Source organism: Tachysurus vachellii, chromosome 3, assembly GCF_030014155.1.
Source record: "Tachysurus vachellii isolate PV-2020 chromosome 3, HZAU_Pvac_v1, whole genome shotgun sequence".
Classification (NCBI taxonomy): Eukaryota; Metazoa; Chordata; class Actinopteri; order Siluriformes; family Bagridae; genus Tachysurus; species Tachysurus vachellii.
Window position 1 is genome coordinate 11,612,463 of NC_083462.1, and position 26,133 is coordinate 11,638,595.

Here is a 26,133-nt window from a genome sequence, read left to right on the forward strand (position 1 = left end):
ATCTCCATCTATTCTCTTCTATTCGTTTACATTTCTGGCATTTAACAGACACCCTTATCCAGAGTGACTTACAATTTGTTTCAATTTACACAACTGAACAATTGAGGGTTAAGGGCTTTGCTCAGGGGCCCAGCAGTGGCAGCTTGGTGGAACTGGGATTTGAACTCATGACCTTCTGATTAGTAGTCCCACACATTAACCACTAGGCTACCACATCCCCCTCAATGGGATATTCTATTCCATTCTATCATCTATAGCACTATAACTGTACGTACAATTTATTTATTTTCAATGTATTATTTAATTCAATTTTTTTGACTATTTGTATTTACATATGTGTATTTTTATTTATTTATTTTTATTCTCATCTTATTTATGTTGTCTGTGTGAACCCAATTCATTTTATGCACAAGCATACTTGGCAATAAAGCTCCTTCTGACGATGATGATGATGATGATGATTATTACTACTACTATTATCCAGGCCAGAACAAGTTGGAAGTTGCAGCAGAGTCTTTTATTTTGAAAGTGGGGAAGCTCTTCATGTGTCCTCGCGCTCTTTCCTATCTTGTTCCGGTTTCTCAGGGGCACAAGCACGTGTAATCACACTATGGTGTTCACTAGGATCTGCTGAAACCTGAACACGTTTCTTTACCACTGGATCAGTGTCTTCGCCTGTAACCTTGTGGCATTTATTTTCATTTGGTCTGTGTCTTTCTCTGCTAGTAGGTGAGTCTGACAAGATGTTAAACAGATGATTAGAGACTTTAAAGTGCAGCCATCACCTTTTCTTCACGGTTGTGTATCGCGTCGATATATTTGCCCAACACTAGATCAACACATTCAGCTGGAGTGATCTTGAACGTGTCTAAAAGATGCTCGCGCGCAATTTTTGTGACGGAGCCACCGAGCGCGTGCCAGATATTGTTTGGGGAAATGCACCACGTGCGCACCTTTTATTTACGTTTAAGTGCATCAACACATAGTGACCAGCAGTACGGCTTTTGTGCAATAGCTTGTTGATCTCCCAATCTTTCTAATCCTGATTTAGTCTCATGCATTTTTTTTTTTTTAAATTGTCAAAAAAATTTATCTCCTGATTAGGGCTTGTTAATGATCGACATGTAATGCATCCAATAAACAATTCAGGTTTGGATTTTTATATTAAAGCACCAGTGAAGAGTCAGGAAAAAACAAATAGCACAACTGAGCACTTTGTGGGGGGAAATAAATAAAGATTGTGCTTATTAGCAGACATTGAAACACTGGGAAGGCATTACTGATGACATATCATGACAAAAATGGCTCTACTGTCTAAATAACATCACTAGAGTGCCGGTCGTTGTGGTGGTTCTCTCTGGTCCTTCTCAAGGTCTATCAATCTGTCCTCATGTAACCTCTTATTGGTCAAAGATATTAGTTGTTAAGTGACCAGCATATAGATAGGAGTCTAAAATAGTTCTCCTTTCACAATCAAAAGTATTGCTTCACATGCTGACTGTTTTCTGGTTCTTAAAGACCCTGTTTTTTTGTTTCCTTTTCTTTTCTTCAAAGCCTATGATTGCCACGATGAAATACATTCTGGTCACAGGAGGTGTGATCTCGGGGATCGGGAAAGGCATCATCGCCAGCAGCGTCGGGACGATTTTGAAGTCCTGCGGTCTTCATGTCACAGCCATTAAAATTGACCCTTATATCAACATCGACGCTGGGACCTTCTCTCCTTATGAGCACGGTAAAGTAAAACAAGGCATTAAATCAGCACTGATACCAAAGGATCCTTGGATGGTTTTCTTGGCTTTGGTTATTTAGCAGTGTGGCTCTTGAGCTTGTCGATTTCCTTAACGTATTGAGCTGAAATCTTAGCGGGTGTGCTCTGTTTAGGTGAAGTGTTTGTGCTGGACGACGGAGGAGAGGTGGACCTGGATCTGGGGAACTACGAGCGTTTCTTGGACATCCGTCTCACCAAAGACAACAACCTCACAACTGGGAAAATCTACCAGTCAGTCATTAACAAAGAGAGACGAGGAGACTATCTGGGCAAGACCGTGCAGGGTAGGATTGTACAACTGTGTTGCTTAGAGAGAAAAAAAAGATTAAACAAATACACATATAGTGAACTAGAAGAGATAATGTTCAAACAAAATACACTGAGATTAAATATATATATATATATATATATATATATATATATATATATATATATATATATATATATATATATATATATATATATATATATATAACAAAAAAAAAACTGGTAGAAAAATGTATGGAGTTAAGCATTAAATACTGAACACTGACACTGGTGTAAACATCCACAGAGTCTCAGGAGGAGATTGTTAGTAATTTTTAATTCAGAGATAGTTTTCCGGTTCAGTTGGTTACCAAATGAATGTTTTGATGAGATGTACTGGAGACAGAACACAGTTAAACACACAATCTTTTAGTGAGAAGTTTATTGGTGCTTAATAACCGTGATGGTCACATTGATGTGTTAGTATATACATTGATGAAATAGTTATTTTTATTCTATATCTGTAATATTGATCACACACACTTTCTCAGTCAGGAGTGCTTGGTTTGAGTTGTACTGTGTGTGTGTGTGTGTGTGTGTTGAAGTTTTTTTTTTAAATTTCAGCTTGCATACAGTAAAAGTCATATTAAATCAGAATTTCTGTAAATAAACTCTATATTTCAGTGGTGCCTCACATAACTGATGCCATTCAGGAGTGGGTGATGAAGCAAGCCAAGATCCCAGTGGATGAAGACGGTGTAGAGCCTCAAGTGTGTGTTATTGAGGTGAGGTGAAATATTTTAACAGGTTTACAAATCTTGAAGAAAAAAAAAAAATGCTTGGTTTTGCTGAAATTCTCTATATGGAAGATAATGTCTGTGTGTGTGTAGTTGGGCGGTACTGTCGGAGACATCGAGAGCATGCCTTTCATCGAGGCGTTCAGACAGTTTCAGTTTAAAGTGAAGAAGGAAAATTTCTGTAACATCCATGTCAGTCTTGTTCCTCAGGTAAATACACACCATAAAACTAAAACTATATTCCGCTGTGCTGTAATGTATATGTGGTGATAATAAAGGCTGAAATTCATTCATTCATTCATTTTCGAAATTGTTTCAAGGTAAACAAGAAGGTTCCATTAAAATTAATAAATACTCTAGACAGCCATGTCGAGCAGAAAAGCATCTCGTTGAACTACAACAGTCATTTCATTGGGGTGTGTGGTAGCCCAGTATTTAAGGTGTTGGGCTACCGATCGGAAGGTTGTGAGTTCAATCCCAGATCCACCCAGCTGCCACTGTTGGGCCCCTGAGCAAGGCCCTTAACCCTCAATTGCTCAGTTGTATTAAAAAAAAAGAAAAAGATGATGTAAGTGGATCTGGACCTGGATAAGGGCGTCTGCCAAATGCTGGAAATGTAAATGTAAATTTCTGATCAGTACATTTGTAGAGTTAAGTCACTTATTATAGACTTCCTGCCAGCGGGATCATCCTCATCTGACTTCTCTCATCATTAACATGTTCATTTAAACTTTAGTATCGATTAAGCTGGAGATTAGAAATTCTGCTTTGTTTATTTTTGTTGTTTATGATCTATCAAAATATCATCTACCAAAAATCAGACAATTATAAATCTTGTTTTAATGATGAAGTGATAAAATATCTAAACGATTGTTTTTATGTCTGATATTTAGCCTAGTGCTACAGGTGAGCAGAAGACCAAACCCACGCAGAACAGCGTGAGGGAGCTGAGAGGACTCGGCCTTTCTCCAGACCTGGTGAGCTATTTTCTTATTTACATTTTAAACATTGCAGCCGTAGTTTCCCATCCTGCCCGTGCTGCCTTAGTTTGTATATCATTACAGCTCTGCTTTTAATTTCTTCAGATCATGTGCCGCTGTTCCACTCCGCTGGATAACTCAGTGAAGGAGAAGATCTCAATGTTCTGTCATGTCGAGCCTGAGCAGGTGAGATCTGAGCTTCTGACTTAAAAAGAGGTGTGAGTGTGCGCATGTGTGAGTGCGCGAGTGTGCGCATAAGAGTGTGTCTGAACCCTGACCTAAAAATTCACCACATTTTGTGAGTGTGTGCACATGTGTGTCTAAAAGTGCATGTGTGTGTGAGAACCCTGACCTAAAAATTCACCACATTTTGTGTGTGTGCACATGTGTGTCTAAAAGTGCATGTGTGTGTGTCTGAACCCTGACCTAAAAATTCACCACATTTTGTGTGTGTGCACACGTGTGTCTAAAAGTGCATGTGTGTGTGTCTGAACCCTGACCTAAAAATTCACCACATTATGTGTGTGCACACGTGTGTCTAAAAGTGCGTGTGTGTGTGTGTGTCTGAACCCTGACCTAAAAATTCACCACATTATGTGTGTGCACACGTGTGTCTAAAAGTGCGTGTGTGTGTGTCTGAACCCTGACCTAAAAATTCACCACATTTTGTGTGTGCACACGTGTGTCTAAAAGTGCGTGTGTGTGTGTGTGAACTCTTACAAGCACTTGCATCATGTTCCCATTTGGTGTGTAAAGAAAAATCCTTTAAGTTTTCCATCACTGAACAGTTGAATTTCACCCACATGAGGATGGCTTCCCTTTTGTGTCTCAAGGTTTTTTTTTCCTCATAACGTCTCAGAGGTAGATTTTCCTCCCCGGCGTCACCGCTGACCTGCTCGTTACAGACACCTTAATAAATCTGAAATATCGATTTCTGTAAAGCTGCTTTGTGACAACGTCCAGCGTTAAAAGCTCTACACATCAAATTTAATGCAAGTTGTAATTGGACTGTAATTTTCCAAGCCTGGCGATCTAGCAGCATGCTGTTACACCTCACTCTTCCATTAGGAGAATTGTAAAGGATTTCTGAGAATGATCCTGTCTGTACAGACCATTTTATTCTAGTGATAATTACTTTATAATAACTATAATTATACATTTTGATAACCTCGTAAAAGTTCTGTTCTTAAGGCCGCAGTAAGTCGGGTTTGATCCAAAACTGCCCCGATGTGATTTTTAAAAGAGTCAGTTTTTAGCTTTAGTCCATGTAGTTTAAAAAAAAAAAAAACGTGCATTAACCCTTCAGGAATTGCGCCAGTGGACCTGACTCTATATGTGAGGTTGGGAATATATTAGTTGGGAATATTTAGCTGTTTTATTCGTGGACCTTTATGACAGATGGCAGGTGCTCTTATCCAGAGCAACTAACATTCAGCTCATTTATATAACTGAGCAGTCAAGGGTTAAAGTCTTTGCTAAAGGTCCCAGGACCACTTCACTTTAACCTTCAAACAGTTTGGTGGTCTGGGATTTGAACTCACAAGCTTCTAATTAGGAGTCCAACACATTAACCACTAAGCTGCTACATCAGCGGTACACACTGTACATATGATTTAGTATATTTATGCTTTCAGTATTTGGCGCCGTAGCCTTGTGTTTAAGGTTATTGGTCTACTGATAGGAAGGTTGTGAGTTTGAATCCCAGGCTTACCAAACTGTTAAGCCGCCTTCACACTGCACACGACAAACGGACACGACTGTCGGATTTCGCCCCCCTAGTGACAGTCGCACGGAATATGCAATATAATCGTGTAGACGTCAACATGGGAGAGAAGTTAATTCTCGCGGTCTCGGAAAACCCAGTACTAGATGATCGTGACAAAAATGTTCTCCATTAAGGCGCAACTCTTGCACTAAACGGTGATACTCACCGAGACTTTTTCTCCGAGTCAGGTGGTGTTTTATACACACTGATTTGCAATGTTTTCTTTGCGTCTCCAGTAAGAGAGTAAAAGCAAGAGCCTGTATTCTCCCTCCATTTATCATGGTGAATGAAGGAATTAATTAATGAAGGAGTAAATACAAACAATCAATACAACAATAAATCCAGAAAGACCGTGAATAGTTTTTGAGGAAACATGGACACAGCATTAAAAATAATACAATATAAATATTAATAATTTATTACTTTTTTATCAATAACAATGTATTTAAAACAAAAAGATTGTTTTTGGTAAAGTTTAAAAAATACTAAAGTTAATATTAATACTTTTCAATAATTCTTATCATCTCTCGCGCACGAACCTGATAGGACAACATTAGAATACATCACATCCGGTCGGCATATCGGATGCGGTGTAGTCGCACAAGTTCAATTTTTTTAACGGATCCAACGCTCAAATCGGATCCGAAAATTACGGATCCGCAGGTGGTCGGCACCTCACGCAGCGACCTTGCAACTCTCCATAGGAAATGAATGACTTCCGGTTTATCTGCGGTCATTTGTCGTGTGCAGTGTGAAGGCGGCTTTACAGCTGGGCCCCTGAGCAAGGCCCTTTGTTGCTCAGGATAAGATCATCTGCCAAATACACTCTCATCGTGAGCGACTGTATAACACCTTGCTCACCGAGCTACTATATCTTACAAGATTTATCTGAAAGTATTGCGTCGTTGCATTTACTGAAGTGTTATTAATCCTACGTTCTCCCATATCTATCAAGGTAATATGCGTCCATGACGTGTCCTCCATCTACAGAGTGCCGCTGCTGCTGGAGGTGCAGGGCGTCGTCAACTACTTCTGCCGAAGGCTCGATCTGCCCATCGAGGGCAGGCCCAGGAAGATGCTCGCTAAATGGAAAGAGATGTCAGACAGGTGTGTGCAAAAGTGTGTGTTCCTTTAAGAGTGATCTGATATAGGAGCATGAGTAATAGACATAATCTTATAATGTTAGGAAGCTGCACATGCACAATTATATGGCTCGTTTCTCCCCATCTTTCTTTTCTATTTTGCGTATTGTGGCTGTTCAGTAGCTTTCTGACGTTTCTGTATTAACACCTTTTCTCATTCAGAGTTCTTATTTGTTTGTGTCTCAGGTCAGACAGACTGTTGGAGCATTGTTCCATCGCCCTGGTTGGGAAGTACACGAAGTTCTCTGACTCGTACGCTTCGGTTATTAAAGCCCTGGAGCACTCAGCCCTCGCCATCAGCCATAAACTAGAGGTTAAAGTAAGTGTGTGCTGTCTGGACTGATGATTCTGAGTAAAAATGCCATCAGAGATGATGAACTGCTACTCGGATGTGTAGAAATAGGAAAAACCGCAGTATACGGTCTGTTCTCTAACCTCTTGGGCGTTTTTATTTATTTATTTATTTTCTTTCTTTCCCTGCCAGTACATCGATTCAGCAGATTTGGAGCCTGCTACTCTGCAGGAAGAGCCTGTAAAATATCATGAAGCTTGGCAGAAGCTGTGCAGTGCAGAGTAAGTCTACCAATCAGCTTGCACATAAAAATGAGGAATTTTTGGTTGCGAACAAATCACATCTTTATGACTCATGATTTATTTAAAAAATAAAAAAACAATAATAATCGTGCACTGATCCTGTACCTGCGACATCCTGCGACGAGCCTTCAAATGAAATGTTATAAGAATTAATAAAAGAAATGAAGCATAAACCAAAGAGGCTTTTTATCTGAAACAAATTTATTTATTTATTTATTTATATTTTTTTAATGAAACTAAACCTAAGGAAAGCGTAATAATAATTAATAATTCAATAAGAGAATTGAAGCTTTGTTCAGCTCCAGAATTATTTGGGGGGAAAAAATGCAAAAATGAAACCATTTAAGAATTCTTATGAAAAAACGGTTCCTATTTTATCTTTTACTGTATGTTCAGTAGGGTTGGGTATCAAAAGAAATTTTCCGATTCCGGTTCCAGTTCTGCCTTACGATTCCCGGTTCTGATTCCGATTCCATAATAAAAGAAATGTGAAAAATAATGCACAATACAGAAACAATTCCATTTGTGTTTATTAATCACTCTTTAAATATTTTAAACAGAGCATTTCAGTTCATATCAATTTAAATTGAAATAAATCCAACATCATATTTAACATCCAGAATTACAACTTAGCAAAACAGTTAGCAATTTTTCTGAAGAAACATTAACATGTCTGCTTTCTCTGGGAGAAGACGAGACCTTTCCTGGCTTATTGTATCTCCAGCTGTGGAGAAAACACTCTCAGAGGGGGGAGATTTACTTCCTTGTTGTAGCTTTGGAAATGAATCCAAACTTTAGACTTTTTTTTTTAGACATGTTTAACACAAAGCGTACCTCAGCACAGCAGCACGAGTGACTGATTTCTGTGGTAAGCTGCGTTAATTTGGTTGCGTGACTGTAAAACAATTAATATTCATGAGGTAAGACATGGCTATTTAAAGTGACCGCTCCCAGCGCTTTGCCCGTCATCGCATCGGAACCGCGTTTGGAACCGAACCGGAACCGGAATGAGCAAAGGTACGTTTTGAGAAGAAAGGGCAACTCTGTCTAACTGTTAAGCATGGGGGTGGATCAATCATGCTTTGGGGTTGTATTGCAGCCAGTGGCACAGGAAACATTTCACGAGTAGAAGGAAAAATGGATTCAATAAAATTTCAGCAAATTTTGGACACTAACTTGATGCCATCTGTGAAGAAGCTGAAGTTAAAGAGAAGGATGGCTTCTACAAATGGATAATGATCCTAAACACACCTTAAATTACATCAAGAGGCATAAACTGAAGGTTTTGCCATGGCCTTCACAATCTCCTGACCTCAACATAATTGAAAATCTGATAGACCTTAAAAGAGCAGCGCGTGACAGACAGCTCAGAAATCTCAAACAACTGGAAGGCTTTTGTAAGGAAGACTGGGTGAAGATACCTCAAACAAGAATTGAAAGACTCTTGACTGTCTATAAAAAAAGCGTTTACAAGCTGCGATACTTGCCAAAGGAGGCAGTACAAGGTATTAACTCTGCAGGGTGCCCAAACTTTTGCAGATGCCATTTTTTTGTTTTCTGTTATTTTGAAAGTGTAAATGATGGAAATAAAATCTAACTCTTTTTTTTGACAAATTATAAGAATGTTTAATGTGTAATTTGATGCCTTTTGGAGATTTTTCCATCTTTTCTTGGCTTCTTTATGCACATTAATACAAATATTTACCTGGGGTGCCCAAACTTTCGAGCCCCACTGTAAATATTCTTAAATTAAGACAGATTTTGTATTTTTTATTTTTTTTAAAGGTCAAATTAATTTAAGAATATTGAATATGTCGTGTTAGACGAATATCTTTGGTCCCATCTGTTTTCTTTAGTAAATATTTCATAATTAATATGATTTGATAATTAATTCATAGTGAATTTTCTGGCCTCTAGCCTGTAAAGACTGTATGAATTAGTATTCGTCTTTAATCAGGTATATTAACTGATATGAACTCATTTGCTCGCAGTGGTATTTTGGTCCCAGGAGGTTTTGGAGTCCGAGGGACCGAAGGCAAGATTCAGGCTATCAGCTGGGCCCGCAAACAGAAGAAGCCCTTTTTAGGTAAGAGCAAAACGGCTTTAGGGAGAATTTCAGTGACTGATTCTGTTTGAAGAGAGACTAATCTGTGCTGCGGCTTTTAGGTGTGTGTTTGGGAATGCAGCTCGCTGTTTGTGAATTTGCCCGGAATATCCTGGGCTGGGCAGGTATGTTGTTCCTCCTGCTCTTCATTCTCAACTCGTACAGATTTCTTTTTTTTTGCTAATCCTCTTTCTTTCGCTTTAACAGATGCTAACTCTACTGAGTTTGACCCTGAATCAAAACATCCTGTGGTAAGTTTATGAGAAGAAAAGGATTAGATATAAACAAAGAGAACAGATCTAACGTAAGCAGCGGATGTATGAACGTATGGGTTTGTGTGTTGTAGGTGATCGATATGCCTGAGCACAATCCAGGACAAATGGGTGGCACAATGAGGCTAGGGAAGCGACGGACCATTTTCAAGAACCAGACTAGTATATTGAGTAAGAACCGAGACCTGATGAATTTGTTGGGTTCTGCCGGTTAAAGCAGCAGCTATCGTTTTTATTTTCTGTATCTAAACTATCGTCTTTTTCCAGGAAAACTTTATGGAGATGCAGACTATGTCGATGAAAGGCACAGACATCGTTTTGAAGTACGTCTCTTACATTTTGCTCATACAATTTTATAACCCGGTGCTCTCGAGCTTCCCTTACAAGCAGGTTTAAAGGCAGGGTCTCCGATTTTTGAAAGCCAATGTTGACATTTGAAATCACCAAAACAAACACACCCCTAACCCAAATGGGTCCCACCCCTGTATTGAAAGCTCCGCCCACAAATACATACGTAACCCAGGCAACTAATGGAAAGAACTGTGTCTTTATCATAGCTGAAGTGAAGAACAATACGATTGCAGATAAACAAACAAGCAAAAATGACACACAAGCATAATCATGCAAAGGACGGCATATATTAGTTCTGTGTAACAAAGCAAAACCAACGTTACTCACCTATCGAGAAGGAAAAAAGCGCCTCGGCGTCTTAAGTAAAGTTGGTGCATATTCACAGATTCAAGTTTCCCGAGTCAATAACTCCTGAGCTAAACGCTGTTACTAGCAAAACGCGGTTGTAGCTGTGTCTCTACATTACTACGATAGAAAAGAGGTGTTATTTGTGTAGTAACAGCGTTTAGCTCAGGAGTTATTGACTCGGGAAACTCCAATCTGTGAATATGTGCCAACTTCCTGCTCCTTCAGTTCTCTGCAGCGCTGGAAAGCTGATCCTATATTAACACGGGTCCTACTTCTTGCCTTATCGTAAACCTTTCTCCGCTTTCTTTCTTTGTTTTTATCCTCCATGTCAATGTTAAAACCACTTTCTGCTAATGTCACACATGCGCACTGAACACTCTCTCCGCTGCATGTTGACAAGACCCGCCCCTTTATGCTCATTGGCTACACGTTTGTTTTGATTTTTGTTTATTATTTGGCCCGACTCAGTTTTCTGAAGCATTTCTCAAAAATCGGAGACCCTACCTTTAATAGGAAAAGCAAATTCAGAACAGTTTGTAGAAAACAAGCTCTTGATGATCATTTCTGTAACAAAGCACAAGAGGATTCTTATTATATAACCGACCGACCTCAGCACGTCGTTGGACGAGTGATTTGTCCTTCGTTCCTCTGAAACAAGAAAACTGAGTATGATGTTAGGATTCACAGACAAACATCCTGCAGAGTGAAGGAACTGGTCACGAGACGAGATCAGACGTACTATAGAGTTTAATGTGACCTGATCGCCAACAGCCCATTTAGTGACCGGTGTCCAAAGACACAGCCATTTTTTTGAGCAATTGAGGATTAAGGGCCTTGCTCAGGGGCCCAGAAGTGGTCGCTTGATGTACCTGGGATTAGAACTTGCAACCTTCTGATCCATGATCCAACACCTTAACCGCTTTTTTCTACATTTAATAGTTTTTTTTTTTTTTATTATTATTATTATTATTATGCAAACAATTACAATATTTACAGAAGAGATCATACTGGCTGTTATGTATGTTTTGTTGGTCTTTGTATTTGTATTTTGCATCTAATTTCTCTTCTGTAAATATTGTAATTCTGTTTAATAGTTATTTTTAATTTATTTTTATTTTATTTTTATTCAACCTCAGGGAGCTGAACAGCGCTTACCTAAACATAAACGCTTACCAGTAGAAAGAATCCTGCAAATCTCATGAAACAGCAACAAATATAAACAATACCTCCACTAGATGATACAGTGTAAGGAGAAACAATCTTTAGCCTCATAAACACACTTTAGCGAGTGCACAGGAATAGACTTGCGTTTGCCTCGGCAGGTCAATCCAGAGCTGAAGCAGTACTTCGAGGAGAAAGGCTTCCGCTTTGTGGGCGAAGATGTGGAGGGAGAGAGGATGGAGATTATAGAGCTGGATGGTGAGTGAGATGTTTTTAAAGGAAGTCACATCTGCTTTGTTTCCTCAGTGTTTAAACACCATGATCTGATGGTACACAGGTGTTTCCTGTCTCACAAAGCAATTTATACACATGAGTGAAGCTGCAGAATCATTTCACTCTCAAAAGATAAAGTTGGGCCACTAGGATTAGAGAGAATCGGGGTGCACGTGGTTTTGCTAAAATAACTTTATTTTAAAGCTTTGATTATTTTTGCCCATTTGTACCGAGAAATTTAGACTTTTTTTTTTTTTTTTTTACTGAAAAAAAAAAAATATTCACTGAGCCTGTAACCATGAAATGTACAATTATTTCAAAATGGGAACTAAAAATATATTTTAAAATATATAGATTTCAGCAATTTTACCAGAAATGTCCATTCCAAAAAAAAAAAAAGAACAGGTTTCCTTCAGACATTAAGTTATTAATGTAAGTCGGTCTACTTTGCTTCAAGTCAGAGACTTGTGCACATGCAAGCCCAAACATTTCTCCCTCCATGTCTCAGATCATCCGTATTTCGTGGGTGTGCAGTACCATCCTGAGTTCACGTCCCGGCCAATAAAACCGTCCCCACCTTACTTTGGTCTGCTGCTGGCCGCGGCTGGGAAACTACACAGCTACCTACAGAAAGGTTGCCGGCTCTCGCCACGGTACGAAGCATAACGGCACACTGAAGGCTTTATTCAGCCGCACAGAGAGATTTCGGAAATAAAATATATCTTAATTAAAACCCTCTCTCATTCTCTCTCTCTCTCATATTCTCTGTTTCATTCTCTCTCTATCCCCCCCCTCCCTACAGAGACATGTACAGCGATCGCAGTGGCAGCAGTTCTCCAGATCTAGAGCTCGCAGATTTCAAACTGCACCCCATGTCTCACGACTGATCCGGTCCTTAAACACGACGTCTGCTTTTTATCGGTTCAGAAGTTCACTGTGGTTTAAACAGACCTGCTAACCTTCACACCTAGGTTGTGGAGGAGCTACACATTTATACATTGCACCACACACCTAGGAGTTAAACATAGCGTTGAGTTGAATTGACTTCATTTCCGAAATGCACATCTTCCCTGGTAATGAGTTTGAAAAAGGAATCCTGTGCTTGCAGATTTTTCCAAAGTTGTAGAAAAGATCTGGTGTAATTACTCAAGTGACCATGTTATTGAGCACACACTCGAGTAACCTGAATGGTAAAACTGTGTTTTGCGGAAATGTTCTTTTTACCTGCTCTTTAAGCACTTGACTACAATTAATTCTAGCTCTCTTAATAAACCTCTATAACCCTGAGCAGGAAAACTGTTAGAGTTGGCAGGTCTGTATATAACGAAATTCCTGATACTATAATGCTTTCTGTTCTGTAACAAGCATGTGTGTGTGCATGTTTCTTTTTGTCTTCGGTGCAGGACTGCAGTATTTTACAAAAGAAACCCAGTAATTGGCTCTGACTTTTATAGCCTGTTTAATTGGAGGTTGTATATTTTTCATTCTACTCTACGTTTGTTTTTTTCTTCCAGCATCAGAAATATAATAATATTAAGTATATCTTTGTCTGAACTCAGGATTTTCTCGTGGCCGCTGCAGTTTTACCTTGTACTATGAAGCGAGTGTGTACAAAATATATAACAGTCAACTGCATAATGTATACATTTATCTGTGTTTTAAATGGTTTTATTGTAATAAGCCAGGAGGAGAGACTGCACAGGCTTCACCATGTTTCCTGTTCTGCTCATTAAACGTTTAGTTCACTAAAACGTGTGACTGTGGGTTTCATCCTGCGAGACGACAAGCTGAGCCACGACATCACTGCAATCTTCAGCGCACAAATAAAATGCATCAAAACACAATAAGAACTAAGTATCTATCAGTTCCTATAATGTGGTTTCTAAATAATGGAGAAATCATGCTGTGTGTTCTATCTAAAGGAATATAATAGAAATAAAACTATACTTATTTTAGAAATTCCTGTGTCTAAGATGTATAATGTTATGAAGCAGAGTTTGCAAGTGTCAGTGACGCATCTTAGAAACTTGGCTAATTAATTCTGGCAACCCAGGTTTTATTTTTAGAGTATTTAAGTTGTAAGGTTTGTTTCTGCACATATACTGTAGCCTTAAGGCCACTTAATCCACTTCTGTAGATAAATATTAATTGCATTTCTGGTTGCTATCTGCACTGGGCACACACCATGATACTATATACCGGTTTAAATAAACCCTTCAATAGATTTTAGTAGAAAATAAGTAATTTGAGTTTAAAAGGTTGTCACTTAAGAAAAGAGCAAGAAATTATGTTCCTTCACTGTAAAGCTTTTTGAACTTTAGTACAGAAAAGTTTGGTATTGAGATTTGCTGATTTAGATTTGATGATCAGCAAGTCTCTCAATACCAAACTTTTTTGAACAATAATTTAATTAGTACATTCCATGTACTTGTACTCGGGAATTTCTAGAAGGATTTTAATTTGAATTTTTTTTGGAACATTAAAAAAAAAAAAAAAAAAAAAAGTACACTTAATCATAACTTGTACCACTTTAATATTTATTTATTTTTTTATTGTTGAGTGCACAAAAAGAGAACAGAACAAATAGACCAATCAAATAAAGACTAATAAATTAGAGAGCGAGAGAATAAAATAGAATCTAGTTACATCCTCACTAAAAGTTCAATTTCAGCTCACTGGCTTTTTATTAACCTTGTGTACACTGAGTAACAGTAAATTTCACATAACCAGCAGTTGGTTTGTAAGATTTTACAGGTCTTGAAATCACTCGTTCCACAGTTGCTAATCGGCATCTGGCACCATTACACCCAGTCGTTTCTGTACAAGTGAACAAGAACAAATTGCAGGATTACTGCAAAAACTATGGTATCAGTACAAACTAATGCACAAAAGGTAACAATGGCAGACATCAGCTGATCTCAGTCCCATATCCGCAAGCTTCATCCAGCAGTCACAAATAAAAATGGATTCATCATCGATCAGCTTTGAAAATAATATACAAGTGGAAAATAATATGTACGGACGTACCTGCGAAATCGAGCACGTCGCCGTCTGGTGTCGAGCGTCAGACGGCATCCTACAGAAGAGAAACAAAATGAGACGACGTAGTTAGACAGATGTAGGGACGTAGCGTAGCTGCAGCAGGCACATTTCAGCCCGAGCAGCCTAATTCACCCCCTTACTGTAGCACGTAGTTGGAGAATCTGTCTCACCGCCAAGAGCAAAGATCCTCAGAAACCGTGCATTACAAAACACAGCAAAACCATCAACTCCTCTTACCTGAGTCAAGGCGGACACCCAAACAGCAGACGTGAATTCCAACCTAAGAGACAAGAGAAATTACCATGAAGCTTAAAAAAAATCAAGGTCAATTACCTTGTCCTGGTTCATACACTGACTCAGAGAAATGAGGATTTTTGATTGTTTCATAACAGAGCTCGTCTCAGATAGGGCAAGTGGGTCATCACAGTCAGGACAAGCAAAGCTTTAGGTTAAAAAGGGACGAGGATTTGCAAGTTACCTTTTGGGTCAGTCTCCAGGATCACCACCACCTCTGGCTTTCAGCAAGATTGACTTGCTCTCGTCTGTAAAGAACAGAGCTCAGGATGAATCCTAAACCTTACAGCAAGTAACGCATTACAATTTGTCCATCAAATTGCTTCATACTAGAGACGTTTACACAGATTTAAACAGGTTAAATCTCAGTAAATGTAAACTGTCCTTTTCCTTAATGTTGCTGAAGTGGCTATGGGTGCAGCCGCACAGCGACCGTCGGTAAAAGTGATCATTTAGGCTCCTTTTTGATCGTCGCCTGCTACAGGGAAACAGGAACGCCTTCGATATAAGAGCCGAGTTTTCCGAAAAATGATGCACAATACAAAAACAAGCGGTTACCTTTTAGATCAATACGGCATCACATCGTCTGAATTTCAGCCAACTGCATTCGCCTGTTACATGGGGTAAAGTTTCTTGTTAAAGTCATACTAAACAAGCAAACATTTAAAAAGGAAGGCTCTTAATGGCTCAGGATTGAGGTTAAAATTCTCATAACAGTAAGTTTTTACTCAGATAGGGCAAGTAAGTAATCACAGCCAAATCATAGCATTAAAGGACAAGCAGAATGGCGCTTACCAGTGAGGAGGTCATTTTCTTCTTCTGGGTCGAATCCAGCAATCTGAACATACTGACTGAGCTGCAACAAGAACCAAAAGAACCAGAAGGCATGTTACTGATCACAATTTATCATCAGCAACAAATGGTAACATGTAGAGCAAGAACTTAGTTTAACCACAAAACAACTCGAGAGAACACTAAGAAAGTAGACTTTTACAAGACTCCCTGATCCAGAATGACATTTCAATTTATACAACTGAGCAATTGAGGGTTAAGGGCCTTGTTCAGGGGCCCAACAGTGGCAGCTTGGTGGAACTGGGATTTGAACTCATGACCTTCTGATTAGTAGTCCCACACCTTAACCACTAGGCTACCACATCCCCCTCAATGGGATATTCTATTCCATTCTATCATCTATAGCACTATAACTGTACGTACAATTTATTTATTTTTCAATGTATTATTTAATTCAATTTTTTTGACTATTTGTATTTACATAGGACCTGGGAACTCACGACCTTCCGATCAGAAGTCCAACGCTTTAACCACTAGTCTACCACAATCTGTTCAACTAACAAGACCCTAAAAACCACCAAAACTAACATGTCCTTTTCCTTAATGTTGCTGAAGCGGCTACAGGATCGAGCCCTACAGCGACCGTCGGTAAAAGTGATTAATTTAGGCTCCTTTTTGATCGCTACCTGCCAAGGAAGAAACAGGAAACGCCTTCGATAAGAGCCCATGGATTTAACACTTTAAAATAAAACCAGAGTCAAATTAATGTTTATGTTTACACCTGAACCACATAGATATAAATATCTAGTCACTGTACAGGATCATCCATGTCTACATTGCAATAATGAGAATGAACAAAAGATCCTTAAAGTTTTTCTTTTTTTAGGACACCAAACAGTGGTGAAAACTGATGCTGGCCTTTAAGGCTGTTTAATGCCCACACAAACCCAGCATGCACTTGGTGCTTAATGGAGTACAGAACGCAAATCTCATTAATAAACCTGTACATTTGCAGATTCGGGTTAAATACAGGTTCAATTGTTTTTTTTTTTCCTGGAGCACTCAATAGAAATTGGCTGTAATTCCAGAGTCACTCCTACATTGTACATATCCTGTACATTTTTGTTTATAGCACATACCCTTCTGTTAATTTCAGTTTATAGTAATAACCATCTGTATATTTGTTCATAGTACATATATTTATCTGTATATTATATTCATAGTACATACACATATGTAAATTACTGTTTATAGGTTTAGCCATATATTTTTACTGCACATATCCTTCTGTAAGTTTCAGTAAATCTGTATATTATGTTCATAGTACACACACACACGTAAATTACTTCCATATTACCACTTTATTTAACTGTTGTAAACACTGTATATCCTGCACTTGCACACTGGTTAGACCTACACTGCATTTCATTGCCTTGTACATGTGTAATGACAATAAAGTTTAATCTAATCTACATAAGGGATCTCTGGGTATCATGGTTCATGCAAGTTTAACAAAAGATCAAGAGTTAAACAAAATACTCCAGAAAACAAAAAGCTGCTTAACTTAAAAAAAGGACTAAAGCTTTTTAGTAATCTGTACCATTATGTTAAAGCAAGCTGGACTGATCATGTATTATAGTTTGTGTATGAAACTGTGGTTTTCATTCATTTGTATTTAAACAGGCTGCTTTGGGCCTGGACAATATTACATTTAAGCCCCAAATACAGCCTCATATGATTAAATAAAGACCCCAGAGAGAATCCTGCTGAACACTGGTATGAATATAAACCATGATCTTTCAGCATGAGAACAATTTTCAGTCCTGATCCGAAGACAAACACTTTATTACCCACAACGACTTCAGCCATGAAGCAGCAACACGTGGATACGTGCAAAAAAAAAAAGCCTGAAAATTCTTCCTACTTCCTGAAAATTGTCAACAAATCTCATTTTCTATCCCTCAACGTAACACAATATAAGCACAAGCAACAAGGTTCTGTTTAAAATCGCACGATGCTTTAGGATAAGAGAAAGTCTTACCATAGGAGCTGCAGCACAGAGCAAGAGGAAGAAGAAAGGCTGCGTTTCCTCTTATGTGTACATCTTCTGCACGCTGATTGGCTGAGGGGCTCCGCACGGCATTGTGGGAAATGTAGTCTTATGTTTGAAAAGTATAACAAACAAAATGTAGATACTAGATATAACAACATGTAATAATATCTGACATGTAATAATTTACTGTCATAATGACATTTAGTGTAACCATTACTCTTTTTATACATTTTTGTTTTTGTATATACTGTATATTATATCATGTCTTTATTCTTTATTCTTTTTATATATTTTTTGCTGCTGTAAACAGAGAAATTTCCCCATTGTGGGACAAATAAAGGAATATCTTATCTTATCTTATCTTGTCTTATCTTATTTTATCTTATTTTATCTTATTTACTTTATAGCTGACGAATGTTTGGGGAAAAAAATATCATAATTTATGTGTCTTACATTTTTTTTAAAGTTGGGACTTACATCATCTAGAAAAAAAACAACAACATTCATTTACAGTCTGTTAGTGTTAACGATGAGCATGAACAATAAAGCTTCATATTTTTGTAGATATATCTATCTGCATTTTTAGCCATTAATAGTGTAAAATGTCCATCTATCCCTGTCATTGAGCTATACATGCACTACTGTTCCTGGAAATGTTGCCATGAGTTTGAGACTGTAGCACTTAAAACACTAAATAATTATCCTGTTTCATGAGTAATGCTTTTTTTTTGCCAATGGGAAACTACTATTTATCCTCTTTGGAACGCTGTAAGGTGCTTTGAAATCTCACAAATTAAAATCGAATTCACTCATCCAGCTTCACTAATCACTTCATCCTAAAGGTAAAACTAGCTCCATATACTTCTATATGAACAAAACTATATGTGGACAGCTGACCATCACAACCATTTGTGGTTCTTCTCCAAACATTTGCCATGAAGTTGAAAGCACACAGTTGTACATGTATCTAGCATTACAGTTCCCTTTCACTGGAACTAGTATGCCCAAACCCTGTTCCATCATGACAATGCCCCTGTGCGCAAAGCACAGCGCTCCATGAAGACATGGTGTGTTATGTTTGGAGTGGAAGAACTCGAGTGTCCTACACAGATCCCTGATTCCGACTCAACCTCACTGAACACTTTTGGGATGAAATGGAACACAGAATGAACCCCAGACCTCCACTCTAACAACATCAGTGTCTGATCTCACTGAAGCTCTTTTAGCCGAATGAACACAAATCTGCACAGCCACAATCCCACATCTAGTGGAAAGCCTTCCCAGAAGAATGGAGGTTACTACAACAGCAAATAAATTTGGAAGGGGATGTTCAAAAAGCAACCATGAGTGTGATGGTCAGGAGTCCATATACGTTTGCCCAGTTTAATCATGACATGTTGTTATGTCAACACAATTGGGAGCTAATTCTGCTAATTTGGATGTGGATCTGACTGTGAGAGCTACACATCTCAGTACTGTCACATCGCCTCCATGTCCGGAAAAGGCACTTTCTTGAATACTATCAATGCTTTGTCTACTTTCACAACTTCCTTGTGTCCTGCTTCAACACACATTTGCACATCATTCACAAACACTCTATGTGCTGTGAATTCTTGCCAGCATTGCTTTTCATGATCAAGTTCAGGTTTTAATCCATTGACTATATTTCTTTTTGGCTCATGCATTATTCATGTGTTCTTGGATTTTTCCCTCTTGCCTGATTTTTCCATAGATCTCTGTGTTTGACTATTGCCTGAATTCTGATCTTGTGAGTCCTGTTCATTACAGGAACACCAGGCACAAGGCAGCAATAGACCATGACCAGGCCAGTCCACTGCAGGGCAGCATTCAATAGAGTTATATTTACTACTGGTATGTAACATACCTAAGAACTAAAGAAGCAATCTTCAGACACTAAGCACATCATGTTTGAACATCTTTGCTTGGGTGAAAGTCCATTGTTCATGAGTGCATGTTTCAGTACCATGGACAGGGCCAGGACCATTACCACCTCAGTGTCTGTTCTCATGATGCCAAGTTGCACTTGTTTGGTAGCTCAGATGTAAAAACACACTGATTACGCACCTGCTTGTAGCAGTGTTTATCAGTCCTTGTGCATTATTGTGGTTTTATACGACACCAATTACCAATTCATAAATGGGTTATTTAGACGATGGAATACACCAAAATTCACAAGGTGTATTTCAGGACGAGGAATGAGAAACACAGCAACAGATGGAACCGAACTCCCTGTCCTGCACATAATGTGTTTCTCCCTGTTTCTGATATACCTGATCTAATCATTAGCCCTTCCTCAAATGCAGTGTTAGATAGTGTTAGTGTTAGAGCAAGGAAAACACTAACATATACAGGACAGGGAGTACTCCAGGGTTGATACAGACCACTAAATAATTGTACCCCTAACTTTGTCCTTAAAGAAAGTGTTATGGACAATTTGAGCTCCCTGGTTCTGGTGAAATTGTGTATTGCATAAAACTATATTACAACCTCTGAGGGCACAATCGTGTTTAATTTAATTAAAAAATGTGGGCATGTTTTGATAACCAGAATCCACAAGAATTCAAATACCTATGCCATTGATTTCTGACTAAGCAGGGTTTATTACTTTATTATAGCACCAGAAATATTCTATTTAAATAGTCGTTTAAATCAAGGTTTGAGGCAAACTAACCATAACACTTGTATGTTGCTAAATTATCTGTAATATCTTTTGTGTGCTGCAACATTACAATTTCCCTTCACTGTTCCAGCATGACAATGCCCCCCTCAATCAGTGTCTGATCTCACTAATGTTCTTGTAGCTGAATAAACACAGTTCCTCACAGACATGCTCTAACATATAGTGGAAAGGATGTTCATATGGTTGTGATGGTGAACTGACCACAACCATCTGAAATGGGATGTTCATGTGGTTTTGACCACAAAAGCATACACGATATAAGAAGACACTGCGTGCAGAATGCAGGTTATGAGGCGGTGAAGCGCATCGAGGGCCACGTGACTGCAATAGAGCACACGCACACGCACACACACGCCCGCGCGCACCACGCTCGTTTTGGCTCGCGCTCGCTGGCCTCGCCGTGAGCGGCGCACCACGTTCGTGCGCTTTTTTGTTCCCGGAAAGCTTCTACCTGAGCGCTGGATCTCAGCTCGCCATGCGATGGATAGTCTGTGGCAATACCAGTTCAGGATTATTCTGCTCGGCGACTCAACGGTCGGTAAATCGTCTCTGCTTAAACGCTTTACGGACGGTGTGTACAGTGATGTGGCGGACCCGACGGTCGGGGTGGATTTCTACGCCCGATCACTCGATATAGAACCAGCGGTGAAGATTAAATTGCAGCTCTGGGACACCGCCGGGCAAGAGAGATTCAGGTGTTTGTTATCGCACGCGCGCGCACGCACACACACACACACACACACACACACACACACACACACAGCCTTTTTTATGCCCTGTTAGCAAACATGTCTCCCGTCATCATACCTGCATAAACAAATCCTTAAAACAAATCTATTAATCATTTATTATTAGCTATAAAACAAAAACATATAAACTATAAAACATGGCGGCCTAATTTATAGCCTACTAATTTATACGAATCGTCCTGGGTGGAAGGTAAAAAAAAAAAAAGAATCTTCCTGCATAAACAACGCCTAACGGTAGCACCAAAAACCTCATTTCCGTCTCGTCAGCGTTTTGATGACAAGAGATAGCCATCGCACATTTCACCATAACACTGAAGTAAGAGATGTATAAATATAGCGTTCTTATTTACTGTGAATTATGATTCCTCGCCCCTGCTGGTTGGATGAATGAAGCAAATAAACAAACCCTCTTCATGATCCATCCGTGCAGATTATGGCATAGTAACATCACTGATCTGTCAATGCAGCAACTAAACATTGTCTTTCCTGGAAAATAATAAGAAACAATAATAAGCTAGCTATCTATCTATCTATCTATCTATCTATCTATCTATCTATCTATCTATCTATCTATCTATCTGTCTATCTATCTATCTATTCATCTATCCATCTACCTATCCATCAATCCATCTATCTATCTATCTATCTATCTATCTATCTATCTATCTATCTATCTATCCATCAATCCATCATCCATGCATCTATCCATCTATCAATCTATCTATCTATCTATCTATCTATCTATCTATCTATCTACCTATCCATCAATCCATCATCCATGCATCTATCCACCTATCAATCTATCTATCTATCTATCTATCTATCTATCTATCTATCTATCTATCTATCTATCTATCTATCTGTCTATCTATCTGTCTATCTATCTATCTGTCTGTTCCACTTATAAGCAACCTCACATTCATGCAGTTATCTGCTCATCCAATCATGTCTCATCATGCCATTTCAAAAACTCATGCAGATGCAGGTCTCACATGGCAAAATCTTGTAGCTGAATTAATACAAATCCCCACAGACATGCTCCAATATCTAGTGGAAAGCCTTCCCAGAAGATTGGAGAACCTGGAATGGAATGTTCCACAAGCACATGTTGTGATGGTGAACTGACCACATATGTTCGGCTTTCATTTAGAAAGGTCACAAAATCTGACAAAGAACTAAAAAAGAGTGAATATAATAATATAAGATCCTATAATCCTAAGATCAAAATCACTTGGATCGTGGCACGGTTGTTGGTACCAGATGGGCTGGTTTGAGGAGTTGTGAGTATAGACTGCTGATCTCCGTGAAATTTAACACACAGCAGGCTGAAAAACACACAAACAAAATTGAGTGAGCAACAGTTCAGTGGGTGTAAAACACCTTGTTGATAAGAGATAGTAATTTAGAGGAAAACATCCAGCTTGGTTTGCGCTGCCAAGAAGTATATAGTAACTGAAATAATAAACAAGAAAGACATCTCAGCATGTACAAAACATCCACCACTGAGGCGGATGGGCTACAACAGCAGAAGACCACATTGGGTTCCACTTCTGTTAGCCAAGAACATTTATCTGAGGTTATCATGCACGCAGGCTCATCCAGATTGGATAGTCTTTTTCCTGTCCAACTTTACTGTTGGGGTGAATTTGTGTTCTTGGCTGCCAGGAGTGGAACATGATGTGTTCTTCTGCTGTTGATGTTGCTGTTGGTGTTTTTTGAGATGCCATTCTGATCAGATCGGTTGTAAAGAGTGATTATTTGAGTTATTGTAGAGTTCCAGTCAACTCAAACTAGTCTGTGCTAAGTGTACAAGTATTCATTCATCAAATAATTAATTCATTTATTTATTTATTTATTTATTTAATCTGCTCATGGTCATACTGGGTTCTGGGAATACTGCACATGAGGCATGAGAATTCATACCAGATGGTTTCCCATCTGGTATGATTGCAGGGCTCAATGCATACATTCACACCTAGTAGCACATTAGCATAGCTTAATCTGAGGTGGAAGAAAACTGGAGAACACAGTGGAAACCCACACAGACATGAGGAAAACTGATGTAACCTGAGCTCAGGATCAAGCCAGGGACACTGGACATGTGGGTTTAGTGCTACCTTCTGTGTGTGTTGACCACTGGTTGATTTGGCAGAACAGCACATTAAAATCAGTACTTTATCAGGTCCATGTATCAAATAAATAAACAAAACATTCAATTGACATTTTGTCTAAAGTATTGTGTGTCTGGTTTTTTTTAGGTCTATTACAACCTCCTACTACCGCAATTCAGTGGGTGGCCTTCTGGTGTTTGACCTGACCAACCGCAAGAGCTTCGAGCATGTGCGTGAATGGCACCGCGAAGTCACCGAGCACATCCTTCCACACCACATGGTCTACATCTTGGTTGGCCACAAGAGTGACCTGATTCGAGAGCGCAAGGTGCTCCGTGACGAGGCTGAGCAGCTGGCGGCTGAGTTGGGTGTACGCTATGTAGAAACCTCAGCCAAGTGCAACAGCAATGTGGAGCGTGCCTTCGAGCTGCTGGCACGTGACATCTACGAGCTGATGAAGATGGGTGAAATTTCGGCACGTGACGGCTGGGACGGCGTGAAAAGCGGCCTCACGGCTAAAGTCCTCTACCCCGCTGAGGAAGAGGCAGAAAGAGAGAAGAGCTGCAATTGCTGACCTGGGGCGTTCACCTTCAACCTCTCACCTGTGTGTCAGTTATTCGTCCTTGCTGAGTTCACGCTTTCACTTCCTGTATTGCAAGTCAAGCTTGCCACTTGTTCCTGCATTTTCTGTCCCCATCTTGAGTTGTGTGGTTCTATGAATAAGCACCATGCAGGTCTAGTAAAAAGTTAGTCTGGGATAGGCTTCAGGTTGGATGAATAAAAGCTTGAATGGACAGCACAAGGTTCTAATCAAGATGCAGGAAGGTGCTCGGAGACATCACTGGTTGTAAGAGATGGCAGCGGACTTCTATTTTCCCCCGTATTTTTTTGAGCTTTAATTCTCTCTTTCTTTTTTGTCACACAGTGTTTAATCACTGAAGAGGAATGTAGTGTACTTTCTATTTGTGGAAAGCTTTACTCCACCTGCTCAGTCTATTCCACAAATGTTTAACCTTTACTTTTATATTCAAACGCTTTCACATAATTCACAAGAACTCACACATTGATGATACACATGAACTTGCTAGATTTCATTCCGATTGTGTTATTCATTCAATCCAGAATGTTTAGTGCAGTTAACATGTAAATGAATCATGCAAAATCAGCGGTGGGAAAACTGAAAACTTGAGCGTGAAATCATTTTACACGGAGACACAGAAATTCCAAGTCGGTCTTGCTGTCTGTATGCTATTGCATCTGTCAATAGTAGTTAAAATATTAGCAATTCTATGTGCCAAAATTTTGGCCTCATAATACAGTACTATAGGTATTATTATGTGATAACTGAAACTTATCATCAAACTGAAATGTACAATTGCATCACCTCAGAGTTTATACTTCTATCTTGAGTCTTGTGTCTATAAGAAAAAGGAGGGAAGAATCTCAGTGCCAGTATATTGGGCTCTGTCGTTAGCTCCGCCTCCAGCGATGGCTTGTGGCCTGAACATTACTGCACCCTCTCAGAGACGCAGCTCCTACAAGCTTCCTCTCGGTGAATCAACAAACAGAGAGTGTATATTGTCACAGTCAGCATTAGACGTGCCAAACTCATAATAATGTGTGAAAAAGGGGGCTATTCTATTTATACTGTATGCAATCCAGGTATAATTTTAAATATAGATTATATCTAAATACTGTATGTCTATGAGGGTCATTCAATCATCTAGGCCATTTCCATTCTCCAGTAGCAGTAGGTTCTACTTGATTAAGAGCTATTATATTCACACACACAGGAGTAGACAAATCTTATAGATGCTCGAGCGTAATTCTGCACTTAATATCAAACTTAAACAGAGAAGATGTGTTTATAGATTAGATAAATACCTTCCTTTTTTACTAACTGTACAAAAATGACTTGTATGCTCTGTGAAAGGGGGCATCTTACAAGCACGAAAGGATGTTAACAACCTAGCTAGCTAGCGATGTTAATTAGCCTAAAATGGTAGCTAACATATTAGACCATAAATCAGTTTTATGCATTATAATTTTGACGTGTTTGTTGCAAATAGGTGCCATAAATGGTATTGTCTTTTAAATTATTATTTATTCTTTTTTATATTATTATTATTATTATTATTATTATTATAAAGTTTTTTTTTTTTTTTTTTTTTTTTTTTACATAATCTCCATTTTGTTCGATGTTGTTGCTTCAGTGCTTAACAAGAGTCTGGATGCATCTAGAACCCCAACCCAAAAAAAAACAAAAAAACTTGATTTCATTAACGTTACAATTATTTGACCTTGATTGTTTAATCAAAGGAAACCATGTAGTAAGACGTGATGCTAAATGGCTATGTCCTGCGAATCATGAATGTAAAATAACAACAACAAAAATAATCTGGACACAATGAGAGAAGAGTCTTAACCCTGTAAGGATTTAACCCTGGACTGAAAGGCACATGTTTGTGTTTTAAGCCCCTCATGGACTGTTAAAAGCCCCTGGTATTTTGAAGACTTTTTAAAAGGTTCAGGTCGAGCTGTAAAATAGAACAGTACCTATTCTAAACCCTCAGGTGGCACTGTTGAT

The 26,133-nt window shown here is 38.8% G+C and overlaps 2 protein-coding genes, 1 long non-coding RNA gene and 5 other non-coding genes across 13 annotated transcripts in view; 2 read left to right on the forward strand and 6 right to left on the reverse strand.

The window, feature by feature from the left end:
- Nucleotides 1-13,763, forward strand: part of ctps1a (CTP synthase 1a) — a 55,701-nt gene extending 41,938 nt beyond the window's left edge. For 5 of the 6 annotated variants that reach the window (XM_060865740.1, XM_060865742.1, XM_060865741.1 and 2 more), the window contains 17 exons: nt 1,555-1,735; nt 1,885-2,055; nt 2,702-2,802; nt 2,908-3,024; nt 3,708-3,791; nt 3,900-3,980; nt 6,515-6,666; nt 6,888-7,020; nt 7,186-7,274; nt 9,287-9,381; nt 9,462-9,524; nt 9,607-9,650; nt 9,746-9,842; nt 9,939-9,994; nt 11,693-11,789; nt 12,313-12,457; nt 12,607-13,763. In XM_060865740.1, coding sequence (XP_060721723.1) covers nt 1,558-1,735; nt 1,885-2,055; nt 2,702-2,802; nt 2,908-3,024; nt 3,708-3,791; nt 3,900-3,980; nt 6,515-6,666; nt 6,888-7,020; nt 7,186-7,274; nt 9,287-9,381; nt 9,462-9,524; nt 9,607-9,650; nt 9,746-9,842; nt 9,939-9,994; nt 11,693-11,789; nt 12,313-12,457; nt 12,607-12,691 — 1,788 coding nt within the window. In that variant the 5' untranslated portion in view covers nt 1,555-1,557 and the 3' untranslated portion in view covers nt 12,692-13,763. Of the gene's footprint in view, nt 1-568; nt 730-1,554; nt 1,736-1,884; nt 2,056-2,701; nt 2,803-2,907; nt 3,025-3,707; nt 3,792-3,899; nt 3,981-6,514; nt 6,667-6,887; nt 7,021-7,185; nt 7,275-9,286; nt 9,382-9,461; nt 9,525-9,606; nt 9,651-9,745; nt 9,843-9,938; nt 9,995-11,692; nt 11,790-12,312; nt 12,458-12,606 lie in introns of those variants that run through there. The other variant, XM_060865739.1, reaches the window with a different exon arrangement.
- Nucleotides 13,764-14,320: 557 nt separating this feature from the next.
- On the reverse strand, nt 14,321-18,043 carry LOC132842838 (uncharacterized). Its single transcript, XR_009648072.1, has 7 exons — nt 17,974-18,043; nt 15,936-15,996; nt 15,699-15,751; nt 15,325-15,388; nt 15,084-15,126; nt 14,832-14,880; nt 14,321-14,621 (listed from the first exon to the last, which is right to left on the reverse strand). It is a non-coding gene; the product is annotated as an uncharacterized LOC132842838 (long non-coding RNA).
- Nucleotides 14,715-14,787, reverse strand: LOC132843751 (small nucleolar RNA SNORD99). The gene has a single exon (XR_009648278.1). It is a non-coding gene; the product is annotated as a small nucleolar RNA SNORD99 (small nucleolar RNA).
- On the reverse strand, nt 14,919-15,049 carry LOC132843746 (small nucleolar RNA SNORA44). Its single transcript, XR_009648273.1, has one exon. It is a non-coding gene; the product is annotated as a small nucleolar RNA SNORA44 (small nucleolar RNA).
- Nucleotides 15,197-15,278, reverse strand: LOC132843737 (small nucleolar RNA SNORD103/SNORD85). Its single transcript, XR_009648265.1, has one exon. It is a non-coding gene; the product is annotated as a small nucleolar RNA SNORD103/SNORD85 (small nucleolar RNA).
- LOC132843739 (small nucleolar RNA SNORA16B/SNORA16A family) lies at nt 15,518-15,657 on the reverse strand. The gene has a single exon (XR_009648267.1). It is a non-coding gene; the product is annotated as a small nucleolar RNA SNORA16B/SNORA16A family (small nucleolar RNA).
- Nucleotides 16,519-16,660, reverse strand: LOC132843738 (small nucleolar RNA SNORA16B/SNORA16A family). The gene has a single exon (XR_009648266.1). It is a non-coding gene; the product is annotated as a small nucleolar RNA SNORA16B/SNORA16A family (small nucleolar RNA).
- A 2,996-nt stretch (nt 18,044-21,039) lies between the features above and the next one.
- On the forward strand, nt 21,040-25,614 carry rab42a (RAB42, member RAS oncogene family a). Its single transcript, XM_060864877.1, has 2 exons — nt 21,040-21,381; nt 23,694-25,614. The coding sequence occupies exons 1-2, from the start codon at nt 21,167-21,169 to the stop codon at nt 24,118-24,120; spliced, it is 642 nt and encodes a 213-aa protein (XP_060720860.1). The 5' UTR covers nt 21,040-21,166; the 3' UTR covers nt 24,121-25,614.
- Nucleotides 25,615-26,133: the final 519 nt, after the last annotated feature.

Excerpts from the sequence above, each read along its gene's own strand:
- rab42a (XM_060864877.1), top strand. The coding sequence starts at position 21,167 with ATGGATAGTCTGTGGCAATACCAGTTCAGGATTATTCTGCTCGGCGAC. Across the intron at positions 21,382-23,693 it reads GCCGGGCAAGAGAGATTCAG|GTCTATTACAACCTCCTACT; the intron begins GTGTTTGTTATC and ends GGTTTTTTTTAG.